Source organism: Colias croceus, chromosome Z (genome assembly GCF_905220415.1).
Source record: "Colias croceus chromosome Z, ilColCroc2.1".
NCBI classification, from domain to species: domain Eukaryota; kingdom Metazoa; phylum Arthropoda; class Insecta; order Lepidoptera; family Pieridae; genus Colias; species Colias croceus.
Window position 1 is genome coordinate 13,177,256 of NC_059568.1, and position 20,594 is coordinate 13,197,849.

At 33.8% G+C, this 20,594-nt stretch overlaps 1 protein-coding gene across 1 annotated transcript; it reads right to left on the reverse strand.

The window, feature by feature from the left end:
• Positions 1-305: 305 nt before the first annotated feature.
• LOC123705618 (acetyl-coenzyme A synthetase) lies at positions 306-20,045 on the reverse strand. The gene is made up of 9 exons (XM_045654502.1): positions 19,628-20,045; positions 15,258-15,453; positions 14,014-14,250; positions 13,647-13,762; positions 12,823-13,015; positions 5,641-5,774; positions 3,841-4,030; positions 3,209-3,398; positions 306-3,044 (listed from the first exon to the last, which is right to left on the reverse strand). The coding sequence occupies exons 1-9, from the start codon at positions 19,927-19,929 to the stop codon at positions 2,608-2,610; spliced, it is 1,995 nt and encodes a 664-aa protein (XP_045510458.1). The 5' UTR covers positions 19,930-20,045; the 3' UTR covers positions 306-2,607.
• Between the last annotated feature and the right edge of the window lie 549 nt (positions 20,046-20,594).

A 20,594-nucleotide genomic window follows, 5' to 3' on the forward strand; every position in this document is an offset into this window, starting at 1 on the left:
TAATATTTCATAAAACTTTCTTGACAATTTGATAAATAATAATAACGATTAAAAAATTCATGGATGGATTCGTTAAATATAATTAGTATAAGTGAGCTTGATTAATCTATTACTTAGATATTTTTTTATTTTATAATTTAATTTAACTTCAAGTACCTACCTAGTTTATTTGTGTTCTAATATTATAATATACGGTTCATTGTCATGCTCTAACAGTCTAACTTAAAAGTACAAACCATAACGGCAAAGCTTAGATCATTAACTTAATGATCTAAGCGGCAAAGGGATGAAATCAATAAACAAACTGGAATAATATCACGTTTAATGATATGTCCGTTTCATTACACGATCACAATGTTTCTTAAATATTAACAACTATTATATAGTTCTGCACGACAGATTGTGCTCTATGTATAACACACTTTATATGATTATACATTTAATTCTTCTACAATCCTAATTTATTTCTATGCTCACATCGACAGTAAATATTGTGAAAGATTATTTAAATGCAACTAGAACTATTTCGTAGTATAGGATTTCAAGTGGCTAAATAATACAACAAACTGTTTGAATTTAAGCTTTTAATTTATATAGGTATGTTGTATTTGCTTTTTCATATATGTATACGATTTAACAAATAATAATTAATTTCAACACATTTTTATATTAATAATAAATTATTTTAATTATACGTGTTTGTTTCAATCAATTAGACTAAGTTCGATTCCCGAATTACACATTAGTTGAAATTGTTTTTAGGTAACAATAACATAGCTTTAGAAGAATATCTTGTGTTTCTGATGGTATAAAATATTTCAACAAAAATGAATGTTAATAGGTATTTTTTTGTTCAGGCTCGTGATATATAAATACAATATATCAATTCTTTTAAGTTATATAATATCAAAAAGAATCTGTGCGTTTATGAAAACGTATAGAATTAATAACTAAAAATTATCTACCACATTCTCACATGTATACTCAACTTAATATACATATTTTAAAATATCTCACAAAATCGTCGAAAAGCAATATCCAATTTGATTGGACGTTAAGTTTGCGTATATTTGTGATTGATTGAACATACTATGGTGCATAGCATAACTATATTTTATAATTCTATATATTATATTATAGACAACAACAAATAACAACAGCGATTATGTACGACACACAAAAAATAATTTTATAGGAATTTATAAAGTAGCTTGCACATTATACTTGCAGTAGATTTGCTAGTAGACTTAAAATTTTTGAAAAATCTTACCACAATGTAGACGGCAGACGCATGTGGATTACATTGGATATAGAAGAAATAATTTATGTCCAGTGAAATTATTTTTTAACATAGATATTTTTATTGTATAATGTGCAAGCCGAAATAACATTGGGTATAATATTTTAACTTCTCAAGGTCCCATTAATTTTAAACATATAAATGTTAAGGGTTTTATCTAAATAATATGAAGAAAAGAGTGGAGAAAGAATCTAGAAGTGATTAAGGATCGCACAATATAACTAGCTTTTAAATTTTAATATCCAACAGTTTTTTGGGAATGATATGCGGCGATACATACCTATTCAGCTACTATCGCATTGGCGCTTGTGGCTCGAATACAACACACATTTACACAAAGAACACATTGTAATATAATGTATATCAATTAATTATATTTGCAAATTCATCGTGCATCACAAAACAGTGCTTTGATGCATAATAATAAGTCTACGGTTACAATCACACGTGCGCTTGTTAGGTACCTATAGATTATTTTCAAAATACTGTTATAAATTAATCAAAATTACACGGATAATGTTTCACACAAATAATTTATGTGTACACGTTCCTCTTTAATACATTTATTTCTATTACAATAAACCATACCAACATATATATACCAACCAACCAACCTTTTTTCGTGAAATAAATAACAATTATTTCTTCTATTTACGAATGAATTGTTCTACAAGTGGGTGCATTTTGTTCTAATATTATATTACCATTTACATTTCATAAATGTGACCATTGTAAGCTTGGTACAATACATAAATGTTGAATTATAATAATACTAACCAATTTACCTACATCTAAACACTACTTATGAATTTATTTAAATGGAATGCCTGTAACAAAAAATGAAACGCATTTTCGACGGATAAAGGAATGCGCGGGAAAAAGGTATCCACAGATACAATATTGTACCTTAGACGTTAACATCTTGTGTATTTTCCTTTATGATTTACTAAGTTTTTGTAAATATTATTTTAAGTTCATATAATATATAAACCCGATGTGTATATTATTTGGGCTTAAAAATTGTAGACTCGGACGGCTTAAAATAAATAACGCTAAAAATTTAATCGCTCAACAGTTCATCAGCGATACGAGTATTATAATACATATTTAATATTATAAAACAAAATTTACATGCCATTGATGTTAAAAAACTTTGGCACAGGTAACCTCAGATAAAGCATAAACGAAATGCGAACTGTCGAAAATTAACTACACATTTGATATTCGCGATAACATTGAGCGTTTAATATCTAAAATGCGTCCATAATAGCATGACATAGGCTGATCGAACTTAATAAATAACCTGTTTACTTCCTGTTTTTGAAGAGCTCCTCGACTACGGCGGGGTCGGCGAGAGTGGAAGTGTCTCCGATGTCGGAGTCACCCACAGCGATCTTACGCAGTATCCTTCTCATGATCTTACCAGACCTGGTCTTGGGCAGGCCAGAGGCGAAGTGAATGACATCAGGAGCGGCGAAGGCGCCAATTCTGCTGCGGATGTGCTTCTTAAGTGCGTCGGTTATAGCGGGGTCGTACTGGACGCCCTCGTTGAGGATCACGAAGCAGTAGAGCGATTCTCCCTTTTGTGGGTGAGGGCGGGAGACCACGGCGGCTTCAGACACGTGGGGGTCCTCTGTGAGCACGCTCTCCACTTCAGCGGTGGACATCAGGTGACCGGACACGTTCAGCATGTCGTCGATGCGACCAGTTACCCAGATCAAGCCGTCTTCATCACGTCGCGCACCTGTGTGATGCCATGGATAGTGAAAAAACTTATATTAAAAAATAGAAAATTATGAATTTGAATAACTATGAAGCTGTAATTAAATAAATGAATAGTCAATTTTTTGATTAATGATGATGATTGAAATATACAAACATCAATATGTAAATAATTGTCGTACATACCGTCCCCAGTACAATAGTATCCCGGGAACTTGGAGAAGTAGACCTTCTGGTAGCGCTCGTGGTCCCCAAAGAGGGTGCGCATCACACCGGGCCAGGGCCTGTTGAACACCAGGTAGCCCTCGCCAGGCCCTTCGATCACTTTGCCGTTCTCATCAAGGATACTCGGCGCGACGCCAAAGAATGGGAACCCCTGGAGAGTTTAGTAAATAAATTAGACTCAAAATCTCACTTTTGAATGGAATTGAATTATTTTAAATATAAAAAAGACGTGTGGCACTCGGGGACTACCGCGGCAAAGCTATTGCATGCTATGCCTTCAAGCCACACTTCCGTGCCCGTCGGAGTGGGGAGCGTGAGGTTTTCGTTACGCAATTTCTGGATTCGATCCCCGCGCTCAAGGCCCGCGATAGAAGCTATGCAATAGCTTAAAATACTACATAGTTAACCTGCATATGTAGGTATATACAACAAGTCTAATGCCTTAGAAATAAGGAAAGTGTTTGCGTGAGTATATATCACAAATATGCTTTAAATAGTTATTGAGCAATTTCTTAAAATATGACGTTAAATTAATACAAACATACTCTGAAATGCCTCTTTACTTAAAATAACTCGAACCCAATAATACTTACAGCAGCACCAGGTTTCATGGGAGTGGCTCCAGGTAGACTGGTGATGACGTGGCCACCGGTTTCCGTCTGCCAGAAGGTATCTACAATGGAGCATCGTCCGGCGCCCACGAGTTTGTGGTACCAGTGCCACGCTTCTGGATTAATTGGCTCCCCAACACTGCCCAGTACCCGAAGGGATTTCATGTCGTGTCTAGAAGAAGATTGATTTGTTATTTGTTATTCGTAATTTTTATGAGATATTTCACATTTTTACCCGATTTATTATGCACCTTTTTTTAAAGTGGGGAAATCTTCTAAAGATTCCCACGGCCCCCTGGGGAAGGAGCCGTGGGTTATGTCGAGATTCTTACCGACTAAAACCCCAATGTGTTCCGACGGCCGCGGGTATTCGTTGGAATTCTTCCGCGACATTCTTTATTATAACTCGTAATTGTAAGCAGAGAATAACATACGCAATAATTGTAGTAGTTATTGGGTGACAGTTAATATGGGTAATGTTCGTTGTAATATACCTAGATATGCAGTGTGGAAAACGGAAGATAACAATACGTAAAATATTTCTATCCACGTACGCTTCAATACTTCTAAATTATTATCATCATTTGTTTAAAGTCCATCATGAATTAAATTAAGGAACCGAAACCAGGATATCCTTGTTTTACCACTTATGTTAGTAGGTCGTATGGTAAACTGATGGTGAAAGAAGTCAATTAACAAAGGTAAATGTTTATTCATTGTTCGAAGACGTTGATCGACGCCCATATGTACCTACTCCATAAAAAAGATTTAATATGAATTTATATTTTTTTGGTTTTTATGGCATTCAAATGCTTTATATATATTTATAATTTATATATTTAATATTTAATTTATATATTTATAAAGATTTAATATTTTACGGATGTTATGGTTTAGAAAATACTAGTTTAATCCTATTTGTATCGATTTAAATAATTTTTGGTTAGTTCGATTCCCGGTGTATGCAAGTAAATTTTCGTAATCTTTAAATGCAGTTCTATTTATTTTTAAACATAAAGAATTTTTTCCTTTCAGCAAAATTCGCTATCTTCAATATTTTAAGTACTTTCCCTCCAGGGCCCACCGAAAATTTCCACACTGTATAGGATACTAGATAGGTCCGTCGATAAAAAGCAAGCACTCGAATAGTGATGTGTGCATATAGAATCTACTAAAAAATAATTTAATATATATATCAACATGGATGATAATAAATAAAAGTATGGTAATTACTAAGTACGCAAAATCTGGATCATAATATTGGTCAGTGACTATTAGGTAATCTATTTTAATATGCTATAACAAAAACAATTACATTCTTCAAATAATATATATGTGACCTTCATGTTTAAAATTACCACTTTACAATTCAATAAGAAAAAATTGTAATTGTTGTAACATTAACACAATAATTTCTTTACTTTATTTTTTGTTTCTTAACAATAAAACAATATAAGTATATTTAAGTACAGTGCCACCTTAAGTGCCACAAACCTAACTGACCCGGTGGCAAAAACTGGAACTACGTGCCGCCATTTTGAAATGTCACATTTTCACAGACTTTTCATACGAAATATTTTGTTTAAATTAAAAAGAAAGCGAAATCAGTGACACCGTCACCGGGTCAGATAAGTTTGTGGCACTATAAACCGGGAATTATTCAATTATTTTCTAACTTGTAAGTCAGTTAATATTTCACACGCACCAAGGAGTCTCATATCCCGTAAATTACCTTGAATGATATTACCTACATAGAAAATAATAATATAGAAAATTACTTACTTAGTGACATAGTTCTCTCCGAACTTCATAAGCGACCTGATGGCAGTAGGAGCTGTGTACATCTGAGTCACCTTGTACTTCTCTACCACCGCCCAGTAACGGTCCTTGTCTGGATAGAAGGGTGTGCCTTCGAACTATAAAAGAAAATAAATTGATTATAAACTTAAAAGGAATTAAATTATAATATTGGTTACAAAAAGGTAATGAGAGCTTAGTAAAATTCACTTATTTAACATTTTAATCGGTTATTTTGGGATTTAATCATTCCCTTAGTGACCTAAATTTTAATTAAAAAAAACCTGATACGGTTTACGATTACGTGGTTACATAAAAAGGAATAAACAGATTTTTAATTATTGTACTTAGGTACAAAATATACACCAAGAATTCAGAAACTCAGGATCTGAGCAGATACGAATAATAAGTGTATTTATTTAATTAAACTGTAATTTATTTCATACCCTCTGCAGTTATTTACGTGAATTTAAGTTGAATTAATAGTATTTGTTTTGTGTAATAATTATTATACGATTTCTATTTAGCTTTCTCTTGGTAATTTAGAGTTTCCACTAATACCTAGCCAAATTATTATATATACATATTACATATTATTACATATACAGAACTCCAATTATCCGAATTAATGGGGACCGGGACCCATTCGGATAATCAAATATTCGGATAATCGGATTCACAAAAAAAAATTGCCATTGGAGAGAATAAAAGCTACGTTTTGATATTGCACTATTTTTTTATTGAATTAAATGAAAGAAACATGAAATTTTCACATGTTTTAAATATAAATAAAATGAACTTATGTACAAGTTTAGAAATAAAAATCATTGTTTTTTAAACATCTCCGTCAATGTAAGCTGTTTTGCGGTCTTCAACCGTGTTCGACAATTTTTTTGTGATTCGGATAATCGGCGATTCGGATAGTCGGAGTTCGGATAATTGGAGTTCTACTGTATTATATCTTTGTGATTTCAGAAACATTAACAAAGTAAAGTTTCACGTAAAGATAAAAGTAAGAGTATTTAAGACATGCTCCAAGTCACATGCTTCTCGAAATATCTAATTGAAGAGAAAGGAATTTCACCACACAAAAATTTACAGTAAAACCTCAGTTTGAAATTACTTAGTCTAGTTTTATAAATAGCAGTTATTTAAAATCACGCTATTCTTTTCCGGCAAACACAAATTATATTTTTTCTATACTTATAATAAATCTGTAGAGAGGCCAATTCTGTACATGAAATATATTTAAAAAAAAACTATGAAGGGGTGATAAGGGATCGCTACTGATGCCAAAAATGCAATCAGTAAAATTTTTGTCTGTCTGTCTGTCTGCCTGTCTGTCTGTCTGTCTGTATATTCGTTATAGAAACAAAAACTACACGACGGATTTTAACCAAATTTGGCACAATTATTCTTCATACTCCTGGGCAGGTTATAGTAAAAGAATCATGTAAATCGGTGTAGAAACACCAAAGTTTTACATGAAATACGCTATAAGTCATCGCGCGTGAATACAGAATCATGCAGCCATAAGGATTATTTTTGTGTATCAGTTGCCGCGTTCGACGCGCTTCGCGGCGGGAGCTATAAAAAGGCGGCGGGTCTGCACCCGTTTCGCGTTGTCATGGCATCACGTGTGAACGGCTGAACCGATTTCGATAATTCTTTTCTATTATATTCCTTGAAGTACGAGGATGGTTTTTATGTAGAGAAAACGTAAATATGTACCACGGGCGAAGCCGGGGCGGACCGCTAGGAAACTGACCGATATAAGTTGCGTTGCTACCCCAATCTACAAAACTTTTTTGGTCTTACATTAAAGACAAAAAACGCGCTTCGTCCGTTCCCACGCTTACTCTGGGTAATCGTTCAGCACATACAGATATTGAAAATAAGTAATATGTTCGCAGAGTTCTTTTCATCTGTCTGGGAAAAAGACTCATCAGAACGTGCACTTAGCCATGGCAATTAAAATAAAAATAATTTCGTCATCAGATAATGCAAACACGTGTTTACGTGAGTCATAAATTTATTATGGTATAGTCCTAAAATGTTTTCTAAGAAACAATAGTGTACTTACATTGTCGGCAAGTTTATTTTATTTTATTTTATTAAGGCTCATTAGCAGCTGTACATCGATTGTTTTACATAAAAAGTACACAAAAAAGTTCAAGTTCTTAAAGTCGGCAACTTATTTTTGTTCGAACAATAGAGATAATAAATTCCAAATGATCAAGTTGTAGATAAAGGTTGTAAAATAAAACGTTGCTATGGTCGAGATACAAAGGTGAAAGTTAATTTTTCGAGTTATTTTATTTTATTTTCTTTATTAGGGATAATAAACAGCAGAACAGTGGTTAATTGTACAATAAAACTTAATCTAAATACAGGTATAACTGTCCAACCAACAACATTATCCACAGTTTGGATACATACATTTTTATACGTGCAACAAATGCGAATAAGAAAAAATAAATATAAACGTGCACTTAGCCATGGCAATTAAAATAAAATAAATTAAGAATTGGAGATAAAAGTAGAGGGACGCAAAATAAGATAGGTTATTGCATGTTTAAGAGCAGATCAAAATATCGTCGCCGTTCAAGAGATACTGGTGGTTTCACTGTTGAAAAGCGAGTGTCTGGACAACAGGTTATTTTAGACAATAGGTGGGTCGTTCCGTATTCTCCTGTGTTGTCCAGAGCATTTCAAGCTCACATAAATGTTGAAATGTGTAATAGTGTAGAGTCAATAAAATATATTTGTAAGTACATTAATAAGGGCAGTGACCAAGCTACATTTGCTTTGAGAAATGAAAATGATGAAGTTACAAGATTTCAGTCAGGCAGATATATAAGTTCTTCAGAAGCTGTGTGGCGGATCTTAAGTTTCAACATTCATGAAAGATATCCACCTGTGACCCATCTGGATGTTCATCTTGAAGGCGGTCAACGTATATATTTCAACACCGAAAATGTCACAGAACGGTTAGAGAACCCTAGACAAACAACTTTATTAGCATTCTTTCGACTTTGCCAAACTGATGATTTTGCAAAATCTCTTTTATATGAAGAAGTTCCATCGTATTATACCTACGATAAGCAACGAGGTGTCTTTAATCGTAGACGCCGTGGCAGGCCTGTAGATGGCGAGTCAGGTATTTTCAAAGAACATGTTCTTGGTAGAGTATACACCGTTCATCCTAACAACGCTGAGTGTTTCTATTTGCGATTATTATTACATACTGTGCGAGGACCAACCTCATTTATAGATTTGAGAAAAGTAGACAATGTTGTTTATCCCAGTTATCATGCAGCTTGCCAAGCGCGTCATTTGCTTGAAAATGATCAGCATTGGGATGACGCTTTAGCAGAATCCTGTGTTAGTGATAATCCAAGACGGTTACGTCATTTATTTGTAACATTACTTACATTTTGTAATTTGTCAGATGCTGTACAATTATGGGAAAAATATAAAGACAAATTTTCAGAAGACTTTCTTAGAAATATATCTAACAATGATGAAGGCACAACTAATGATAATTTCCGTGATCTTGCCATAAATCAGTGCTTATTAGCTCTTCAGGATGAGTTAACAGCAGTTGGCGGTAAATCACTATGTGAATATGGTTTGCCAACACCAACCTCAGTCGGAGAGGTAACTAATAGGGAATATTCCGCAGAGATTGGTTACAACTTAATGGAACTGCTGACAACATTAGAAAACGGTGTCCCAATGATGACTGCAGAACAACGTTCAGTTTATGACCGTGTGTGCGGAAGTGTTCAAAATAATTTGGGAACAATATGGTTTTTAGATGCACCTGGAGGAACTGGGAAAACCTTTTTGACTAAATTAATATTGGCTTATGTTCGAAATCAGCGTAAAATAGCTCTTGCCGTAGCTTCATCTGGGATAGCTGCAACATTGCTACCAGGAGGTAAAACGGCTCACACTATGTTCAAAATACCAATTGATTTAGATCGCACGGAAAGTCCAACCTGTAGTATTTCAAGAAATAGCGACAAAGCAAAGGTATTACGCGAGTGTAATTTAATCATATGGGATGAATGTACGATGGCCCATCGAAAAGCAGTAGAAGCGGTAGATAGAACTTTAAGGGATATAAGACAAAATGATCGACCAATGGGCGGTATCACGGTTTTATTTTGTGGTGATTTCCGACAAACCTTACCGGTAATACCACGGGGAACCCGAGCTGATGAGGTTAGGGCTTGCCTGAAAAGCTCTTATTTGTGGCGTGATATACAATCGGTGCATTTGACTATAAACATGCGAGTGAGAACTGGAGATAACCCGGATGATAGTCAATTTTCTGATTCATTATTAAAGATTGGTGAAGGTACCTATCCACAACTACACCAAGGAAAACTTATTCTGACGCCTGAATTATGTTGTATAGTGCAATCTCAACCACATCTTATATATCGTCGGTTTACGGTGACGTAACAAATATATTAAATAGGGACAATTCCTGGCTATGCGAAAGATCTATTTTAACTCCTCGCAATGACCAGGCATCTGAGATTAATAACAAAATACTGTCGAATATACAGGGGGAAAGCAAAGTTTATAGATCAATAAATAGAATGGTCGATGAACAAGAAGCAACTAATTACCCGATATAATTTTTAAATTCTTTAAATATGCCCGGACTTCCTTCTCACGAAATTTGTTTAAAAATTGGCATTCCGATTATTCTACTCCGAAATTTAAGACCACCACAACTTTGCAATGGAACTCGACTAAAAGTAACCCAGTTGCAACAAAATATAATCGAGGCTCAAATTTTAACAGGTTGCGGTGCAGGAGAAACCGTCTTTATCCCCAGAATACCCTTAATACCAAATAATTTTCCATTCCAATTTAAAAGGACGCAATTCCCAGTATCGGTGTGTTATGCAATGACAATAAATAAGGCTCAAGGGCAGACTTTTCATGTTGCCGGAGTAGATCTCGGTGTCAGTTGTTTCTCGCATGGTCAGTTATACGTTGCTCTTTCCCGTGTTAGCAGTTCTAGAAATCTTTATGTTCACGTGCCGGACGGGTCAACTTTCAATATAGTTTACCCGGAAGCTTTGCGCTAAAGTATTTTGATTCTATAGGTCCTTAAGCCTCATGTGAACCTGATGTAAATAATATTACCAATACATTTTAAATTAATAATACACAAGGAGTTACACGCTGACGTAGTCGCGGGCACAGCTATCTATACTTTTCTGCCGGAAGTCACTATTCCACGCGGACGAAGTCGCGGGCAAAAGCTAGTATTAAAATAAACTAAGGCCAAATACATTTTAAAGTTCAAACAAAGCAAACTTAATTACAAAACAAATATATGTATTATGTAGATATTTTTACATAAAAACCATCGTGTTTTACTCAATTTAAAGACAACAATTATTATTTCCGGATTTTAATTAGAATTTACAATGACGGAAGTTACCTATAATATTCAATGATATCGAGTTTTTACGTAAACTACGAGAATTTTTATTTTAAACTAGATTAAGTTAAGACAAGTAGGTACATTACGAAGGTCTTTAGAAAGAAAGAAAGAAACATTTATTTATCAGGGACAGCACAACACACACACACACACTGACACACACACACACACGTACATCGACATTAAGACAAAAAATTGTCAATGTGTTTAACAATGCTTATGAATTTATATAAAACAATAATTTTTATATCTCAATTACTACGTGTTTAACTACCTACTTCTTGAGAGCATCACCTATTATACATTATTATACAAAATATATTATACAAAAAATTATTAAAATGTTAATATAAAAAGTGAAAACTAAAATAGATTATTTCGTAAGTAGTTAGATAATTTTAATTAATTTTTAAGTTTATGAATTAATCACAATCATCAAAAATAATTTGGCAACTTTGTTATTAATGCATATTAGATAACAGACATTAAGTAATTAATCTTTATATTTTAGAATAGTCATTGGAAAATCTCTTAAATGTCTGTTATCTAACTATCAATTCAAGAACATTCATACACTGATAAGGAGTCGCGAGTAGTTGTAAGATGTTCACACTTGACACGATTTTTGATCTGATGAACTTGTGGACAGCCAATGACATTATTTGTGAAGAAATTGTATGATATTCATAGATTAAGTTGGAGAGCTAAGTCGTAACACGTGCAATAATATCGGCAACGCAAGATTGACAAAACCTTTATTAATTTCTGGTCCCACGGATAGTAAATTGAATAATGATAACTTAATTTCCGTTCAATTTTAATTTACGTAAATAGCGTAAATATAGGTATTTCTATCAAAAATCGATCTAGAATATTATAAAAAGTTGCCAGTATAATAAAAAAAGCTCTAAGAAGCAAACGGGAGAGTGTTTGAACTGTCTGTGTAAAATCAGCCAACTAATGGTAAGTATACAAAATTGCTAATATCAATTCTTCATCGATTATGATTATTGTAACGTATTTCAAAGGTTAAAAGCCAAAGTATAGGCATTTCCGTGCCCCTTGTAGGTTATGAGGCATAAGCATTACTATATGTTGGATATATATGTACGTGATACACGGGCTAATACGTGATTAACATTAAGTGATAAACAAGCCCTCATAGGAAGCCCGAGTCCCTGCTATGGGAACGTATATATGGGCTGATTATGATGATGATGTTGATACCAGTCCCACAAGACCTAGATTATCGTGTTCTTTTTCTCTGAAGAGTACCTACCTAAACATGTTTGATAGCCTGTAAGACAGTTTTTGACTAACACATGCATATTATACTCCAATTATATTATGTATTTGTATCATTTTAAAGTTTTAAATACCTAAGTACCTAAAGTTTACACTTTTAATAAGTTTCAAAATTTACTATAGGTAATAAATTTTTTTATATTCTGTATCTTAAAATGACGAGCTTATCGTCTAATCTTTCCGTTTGCCATCGTACTTCATGGGTGAGAAAGAGTCAGCTTCTATGAAGAGCTATTAACTTAGAAATGGTGACAGCATCTATATCATAAATTGTATCATTTACCAGCATTTACCGTGAAGAATATATAGATCTGCCACTACATTCGTACAAGTTCTCTTTCTATAATTAACCTTACCACTTTATATAAGACATAATTCAGCATACTAACCATAACAGAGGTTGCGCAATTAGCCAAAGGCGCATACACGACGTAGGTGTGTCCGGTGATCCAGCCGACATCGGCTGTGCAGAAATAGATGTCGTTCGGACTGTAGTCGAATACGTAGCGGAAGGTTGTAGCTGCGTACAGTAAGTAGCCCCCTGTTGTATGCAATACCCCTTTGGGCTTGCCCGTAGATCCGCTGAGAGAGAAAATTGGTATAAGCATTGACTTATTGATATACTATTGTATATCTTGTAAGGGATACAGTAGGGGTATGAGTACAGAGTTTGGAGTGTACGGAGTTCCTTACTTAATGTTCACTTACCTTCTATTAAGGTTAAAAATCACGAGACACTTAAAAAAAACTTTGTAACTTTTATAAGTTAGTTTCGAACGGTGAATAGTATTTTTAAATATTTACTTTTAAACTTATAGACTCAAATTATCGCACAAATGCAATATTGCCAAGACGTGTTTCCTGGTAAAGCCAGTGATTTACAGGTTGGGAATGTTATTTATAAACCAGAAATCCAATCTAACATCATTATCCTATATCTTAATAATTTATTATTTTGTTCAATATTTAATTCAAGAATCGCACGATTTGGTCCAATCAACTGTTTCTTTTAACATTTTCTAAACAACTTCATCAATTATTAATGTAATTTCATATTTAACGTTAAATATTTTCCAGGATCTATGACCCTGTCCTAGACCCTATCTTTTAAAGTTGTATATACCCGACGAAAATGTTCCCCTTCTTTGAAGGAAACCGTCATATAACTATCACATCAGGATCAAATTCAACCTAAATAAGCATGAATACAAACCTCGTATACAGCATAAAGAGGGGCTCCTCTGACCCCATCCACTCGGGGGGACACACGTCAGACTGATCTTCGATGAGATCGTGCCACCAGACGTCGACGTCATCGTTCCAATTATACTGAAATATTGATCCACATTCAAATATACATTAAGGGTTAGTTAATAAAACTCAAGGAAAACGGATGGTTAATATTTGTATCGATGTGTTAGTTTCAGACTTCGTGTAAGTACATGTAGGTATATAAATAATGTATCTTATTTAATTCAACTCAAAAGTATTTTCCGTCAAGTTCGGTCTTCTGTCAGTTCTGGTAATAGATGGAGTAATTTCGAATATATTTTGAATCAATATTTAAAGTTTAAACCAACCATGCTTCGAAGATCGTCCAGTTTGCCACACGGCGTGGCCTTAGACAGGTGCGAGACCACAACACACATCTCCACTCTATGGTTGTGCTTGGTTCTAGCTTTCTCCAGTGCTTCATCACAGGTATTCTTCAAGATCAGCAGTTTCTCCCCGCGCCACCCGCCGTCCGCGGTCACCAAGACCTTGGCCTTGCAATCCGACATGCGCTCAGCCAGCGAGTCCGAAGAAAAACCTGCGAACTGTATAAAAATAATGATTTTTATAATTTTATCCCTTTCACAAAAGCCATGTGTTTGGTCAATGGTAATCGATTACCACAAAGCAGCCCAGTTTCGGTTGCCCGCTAGGTCATATGAAAATATTTAGCACATCCGAAAAAGTACCCATCCCTATTTTTCTAAAAATTGACTGGTATATCTATCTAACATAAATATTTATTATGTTTGAAAACATTTAAGTCAAATAACGGTGTAGCAATATTGATCTTTCGGTAGAACTATTATTAGCATTTGCGTCATATATGTAATCATCATTGTTAAGGGAACAAATATTTCAGACACTTTACGAATATAAAGAACCATAGGCTTGCATAATTATGATAATATTTCCATCATCGCTTATTGTGCAATAACAGTTCTAAATTCAATACAGATTAGATTTTTCCTTTGACTACATCTTATAAAGATAACAGTTTTGAAGTAAACGAGATGAGAGTTTGATAATAACTATATTTATCAGTATGTTTTTATCTCCTGGTACCAGTTTATTCATGACTCATGAGAGTATTGTTAAAATCAGTCATTACAAACGGTTGGATCGGAGTCAATGACCACGCAGTAAATTAGGAAGTACATCTAGACGCACTATATGTATAGTATATTATGAACTGTTTGTTTTTCAATAAAAGTTTATTGATATAGGCTATGTCGGAAACATTGAATTAAGAAAGTAAATTGACTAGGTACCTACTAAATATGAATGTGACCCTGAACTTAATACTAGTAGATCGATATTGGTTAATGGCTTAGCAATTTTATATCAAAACTTTAAATCTAATACTACTCTGTGCTACTGTCAAGAACCTACTAAAAATCTTCATTTACTTACTTAATACCTTATAATTTAATCTGAGAACTTTTTTTTATTAGAGACATAAAGCTATTACATTTCACTTCAATGAGTAGAAAACTGTCTCCGCCGAAACGATAATTATACATGGTCACATATAACAGAATAAACTCCATACCACGACAGAATGTATGGCGCCGATCCTCGCGCAGGCGAGCATGCAGACGACGGTCTCCAAGATCATGGGCATGTAGATCGCGACCCTATCACCCTTGTGCACGCCGCGGTCCCGCAAGCCATTCGCGAACTGACACACGAGGTCTTTCAACTTCTTGTACGTGATACGGCTGTAGTCGTCTGGGTGGTTTCCCTCCCTGAAAATATTGCTCACTTAATCCTTTGTTCATGGTAAATTAATCATTCATTTGTTAGGCAGCAGTTGATCAACAGTGAGGCTACAAAGTCCAACAAATGTTTACCACGAATAACTGATAGTTAATTCTAAAACTTTGTCATGAAAAGCTGATTATACGAATTTGTATAAATTTTACATCGTTACTTCCTCCTTCTACTGATATTTTGTACACATAAGTATATGATTTTTTGTCTTTCCAGCTTAAAGTTTTTTGTTCAAATCCTTTACTATGGTCATCGACCCATCTCTTATGTAAGCTTACAATGTCAATATGGTAAAAAAGCGATAGGTATCTTATGAATTGAAATGAATATTAGCGTTACCTGTTAAAAATATACTACATCAAAAAGTGTAAACAAAACGTAAAAATGCTAATTTAATCACGTATAGGTACATGAATGTGGCAAAATTTAACCCTATGATGTAAATAGCCGCGTTTATATGAACATCTGATTGAAGTAACTACCCGAGCTATTTTAGTAAGGTGACAATCAAATGTTGAGTGCCATTGCAGAAAAAAAAGATAGATAGTGAACTCGTGAACAAGCTAGTTAATTGATTTCTTATCTAGAACCAATAGCGATGAACTATTTTTTAAGAATTTTCAATTATTAACAGCATATTCTGAGTAAAGTTGAAAATGGGCAGTTAGTTTAAACGAGAAAGTTTTTAAGCCAACTTAGCAATATACGAATTTTCTTATTCGAACTTAGAACATTTAATGCTCTAAGTATTCGAATGTACCTACAAGATCGAATCAGTCCAATATCATAAAATATAATATAATAGCTTTCCGCCCGCGGCTTTGCCCGCGTTTTCAAAGAAAAACCCGTTCCCGTAGGATTTCCGGGATAAAACCTATCCTATGTCCTTTCTCGGATATCAAAATATCTCTATACCAAATTTCATGCAAATTAGTTAAGGCGTGATTGAGTAACAGACAGACAGACAGACAGAGTTACTTTCGCATTTATAAGTATTAGTATGGATATAGCCTATAGATGCACTTGAGATTGTGTGCGTAATTTTGCAGGACAGTAATAAATAAATAATTCTCGTTGCCGTGCCGCGGCCGTAGTGTTGAAAGAAATATAAAGTGGGATAACTAATTTCAAAATTTAAATTAATGTCATATACCTAACACCTTTGTTTAATAACGAAGGAAAAAAATCAGCAAAAATAGGCTATAGGTACATTCATTTCAAAGGTACATATTTGATTATCCATATTATGATTAAGTACCTAAGTACCTGCTTACAAAACATGCAGGTGATCATATTATTCCTATTATTAAATAACAAGCAATATTATTATCGCAATTACTTATAAATTTATCGAATATAACATCAAGTTGAAGTTTTTGTGTCAAGGGAAACAAACTGTCTTTAATAACTTTTACCCAAGGTGTAGGCCAATATACCTAATAGACGACAGTTACCTACTACATATTACAATCGTGTTGATATTGACCTTATGAATTAGTCATTTTAAAGTCAGTCTATAAAAATTATATTTTTTTGCTATAATGCATTTAACTCGTATAATAATTGTATCTAATTAGTTAATTATTTTATTATATAAGAAAATTAATACAGTAGGTACCTACAACATAATATTTTTAATTCGAAGTAAAGAACATTTTTTACCCAAAGGTTTACGTAAAATTTTAAAGAATTAAAATGTCAGGTAAATAAATAAAAAAGAAGAGAAGAGAAGTGTGAATGATTCTCTTAGGAATAAAATTAACTTTTTAATTTTATTGCATTCACGAATGCTGCAGAGATACTTCCGCTGCCGTGACTATTAAAAGAATAATGAGGTTTTTTATAATACTGTATGATAACATAACATAATTTTTTTTTGTTTGAAATACGTTACATAGTTAACTACCTACCTAATATTTTTTTTGTAAAATACCGAAAGGTTTCGTAACACCGAATGAATTTGTATAAAATACGTTTTTATTTTCTAATATGTTATCATCAATACAATTGACAGAATTTTAACGTTTTTTTAGTCAGATAATAAAACACATAACTAAATAATAATCATAAAACAATTATTGTTCGTTGAGTAGGTACTTACTGGACTAATAAATACCTATTACTTACCTGTACTATTTACATTAAACGCACTTTAATAGTACAATCAGCATGAAATATTAATGAGACGTAATAGCTACGTATTCTTTTATAAGTACCTATCAGAGGAAACGACCCGATGTTACCGGACATTAACTAGAACAATCAGTCTAAGCATGAAATAGGTATCACGAATTGTTTCCATTTTATTAGAATTAGTTAAAAAGGGAATAAACTGTATTATTTTAAGGCAATACAGCTAGACTTTATAAGAAACTAGCTTTCCACCCGCAACTTCGCCCGCGCAGTCAAAGAAAAACCCGCATAGTTCCCGTTCCCGTGGGATTTCCGGGATAAAACCTATCCTATTTCCCGGGGCAAAAAATAGCCTATACGTCCTTTCTCGGGTATCAAAATATCTGTATACCAAATTTCATGCCAATTGGTTTAGTAGTTATGGCGTGCTTGAGTAACAGACAGACAGACAGAGTTACTTTCGCATTTATAATATTAGTATGGATATCCCCTGAATATGAAATGAAATAATTTCAGTAAGTCGTTACTTTCCTATTTCCCTTGTTAGGTACCTACCTTGCTTTTTTAAATTAGGGGCAGATGAAAAGAACTTAGACGTAAGCAAAGTCCTGATGCGGATTATCCATTTAACTCTAAAAATAGTGGCTACTGGAGACTAACGAACGTAACCCCGAAAGCTGGCCTCAAAGCCTTTTGGCAGTTTTCCAAGTGTGCTATGTTACATAACTAAAGCACTTAAATCTTCTTTACGTAAACTTCTGCGAGACTGCGACTGTATATGCAGGGAATTGATTTTTCTCTTATTGCACTGGAAATTGCCGTTCCTCAGTTGGGTGGACCCCTAAATGACCTATTCTACACGAAAACTGCAATCTAGCGGTCCGCCCCGGCTTCGCCTGTGGTGCATTTTTACGTTTTCTTTCCATAAGAACCATCCTCGTACTTCAAGAAATGTAATAAAAAAAGAATTAACGAAATCGGTTCAGTTGTTCTCGAGTTATGCGCTTACCAACACATTTTGCGATTCATTTTTATATTATAGATATACCTATATATATATATATATATATATATATATATATACATATAGATTTACTTCTAAATATATTTGAATTTGTGGATGATTTTGATGTACGTAGTAGGTATATAGGTATCTGTCAACTGTGATTTTGATATTACATATTAAATTAAGTTTTTTACCACACGACCTTCCCTAAATAGGTACTTAAACTAAAATTAGACAATACAATTATTTGAATACATTAGAATTTATTTAAATACGAAAATAAAAACTATTATCTTTAATTGCAGCAGCAAAAATTAGCTGAGTAATGAAGAAATGAATTTTACTTAGTGTTGTAATTAAATACCTCTGCATATCATTGTACATATAATATTATCTAATGTCTAACATGGTGGTCGCATAAAGACGATTGTGTAAAGAACAATAAAACATTTTACAAATTCATTCATGACATCGTGACAGAAACTTTGCTCTTTGTAATGTTTGTATCGATAGAAGTTCATGCAAGTCAAGTAAATATAATTAATATTAATTAAATGAGAATAAAATTAAACACGAATGGTTATCGTGACCTTTTTTAATTCACAAGATTTAAGGAATTTTAAATATCATCCAATTTTTGGGTTTTTTTTTTACTTTTTTATTCTAAATAAGTTATTATTGGACTTTGATCTTTCAGCGATAAAAATAAATTAAAGGTTGTAATTTTTTTTTTCATTATTCCATGTTCACTTCAGTACCTAATTAAAAATTAAATGGTGAAAAAAAGGAAAAATAAGAATACAAACAGATATGCAAAAAAACATAAATTCGCTAAAAGCATGATTGTAACAATGTTAATTGCAAAGTAAAAATTTATTTTAATTATATAAGCCTTGGTAACAGGAAAGTCAATATATTTGCGGAAAATCAATAAGTCGCGCGCCGTCTCAGTGCACCGCATTCGCTCAGCTGTCTATCGATTCTTCAATGAGAAAATTGTAATAACTCACCAATAATAGGCGATTTTGTCCCCGTAGCCCTTCTCCACGTTTCTGTCCAGCAGGTTCACGGAGATGTTGGTCACCGCTCCCTCCAGCCATTTAACGAAAATGTCGCCTTTCGTTATATCGAAATTGTACGAGACGAATCTGTCGGGCTGGTACGGCGTCTGCCAATGGAATTCTTTGGCTATTTCTGACCAGAACTCCTCCGGGTGGTCGATCGATTTCTGGTACATCTCTTTGTATTTGTCGAAAGATGGTATCCGGGACTTTTCGACTACGTGAGCCGAAGGTTGATAAACGCGCGACATTGCGGCTGGCTGGTGTATCGCGCGACGACTGATACTGGTGCTGATCTCACGGCGTATTCGCGGTTACTGAATGAAGTCGCCGGTCGCCCGCTTGACGTTAGGTTAGGCCGTCTACTTATGCAAAAACGGTGATTGCGTATAGAATGACGCACGCATGTACCGCGCGTGCGCGTTAATAACTGCTGAATTCTGCCGTGGTAAGACAAACCTTGGACAGCGCTCTCATAACCACTGCTTCACTGAGAACCGGCATTGCCATTTCTTTACTTTTTACTTTACTCTTTTAACCGGTACATAACGATACCAAAGATAGACCAAACTGTACCATACCACTAGATAGAAATAATGCAAACACTGATTGTTAACTTCTTTGATATCTAATAACATATTGAATTGAATTATCAAGCTATTAAACAAAATCCAATCATAAGTAGGTATACAAACGTTTAAAACAAGGCTAACACATTCTTATTACAGTTTAATTATATTAGAGCACATTGAGCATAGCGAGATAACAAAGCGAGGTCACTATCTTCCTCCATCCCGTGACAAAACGATGTTTAAATTTTAATTAATGGATCCTTTAAATATTTGTAATCGTTTAACTTATGATAACTTAAAAAGAAAATAAATGATATTGATAGTTACCTGCCTATAACCTAATC

Coding starts and splice junctions, on each gene's coding strand:
- LOC123705618 (XM_045654502.1), bottom strand. CDS start 19,929: ATGTCGCGCGTTTATCAACCTTCGGCTCACGTAGTCGAAAAGTCCCGG. Junction 5,775..12,822: donor ATTGCGCAACCTCTGTTATG/GTTAGTATGCTG, acceptor TTTCTTTTATAG/TTCGAAGGCACACCCTTCTA. Junction 4,031..5,640: donor GGAGAGAACTATGTCACTAA/GTAAGTAATTTT, acceptor ATCTTCTTCTAG/ACACGACATGAAATCCCTTC.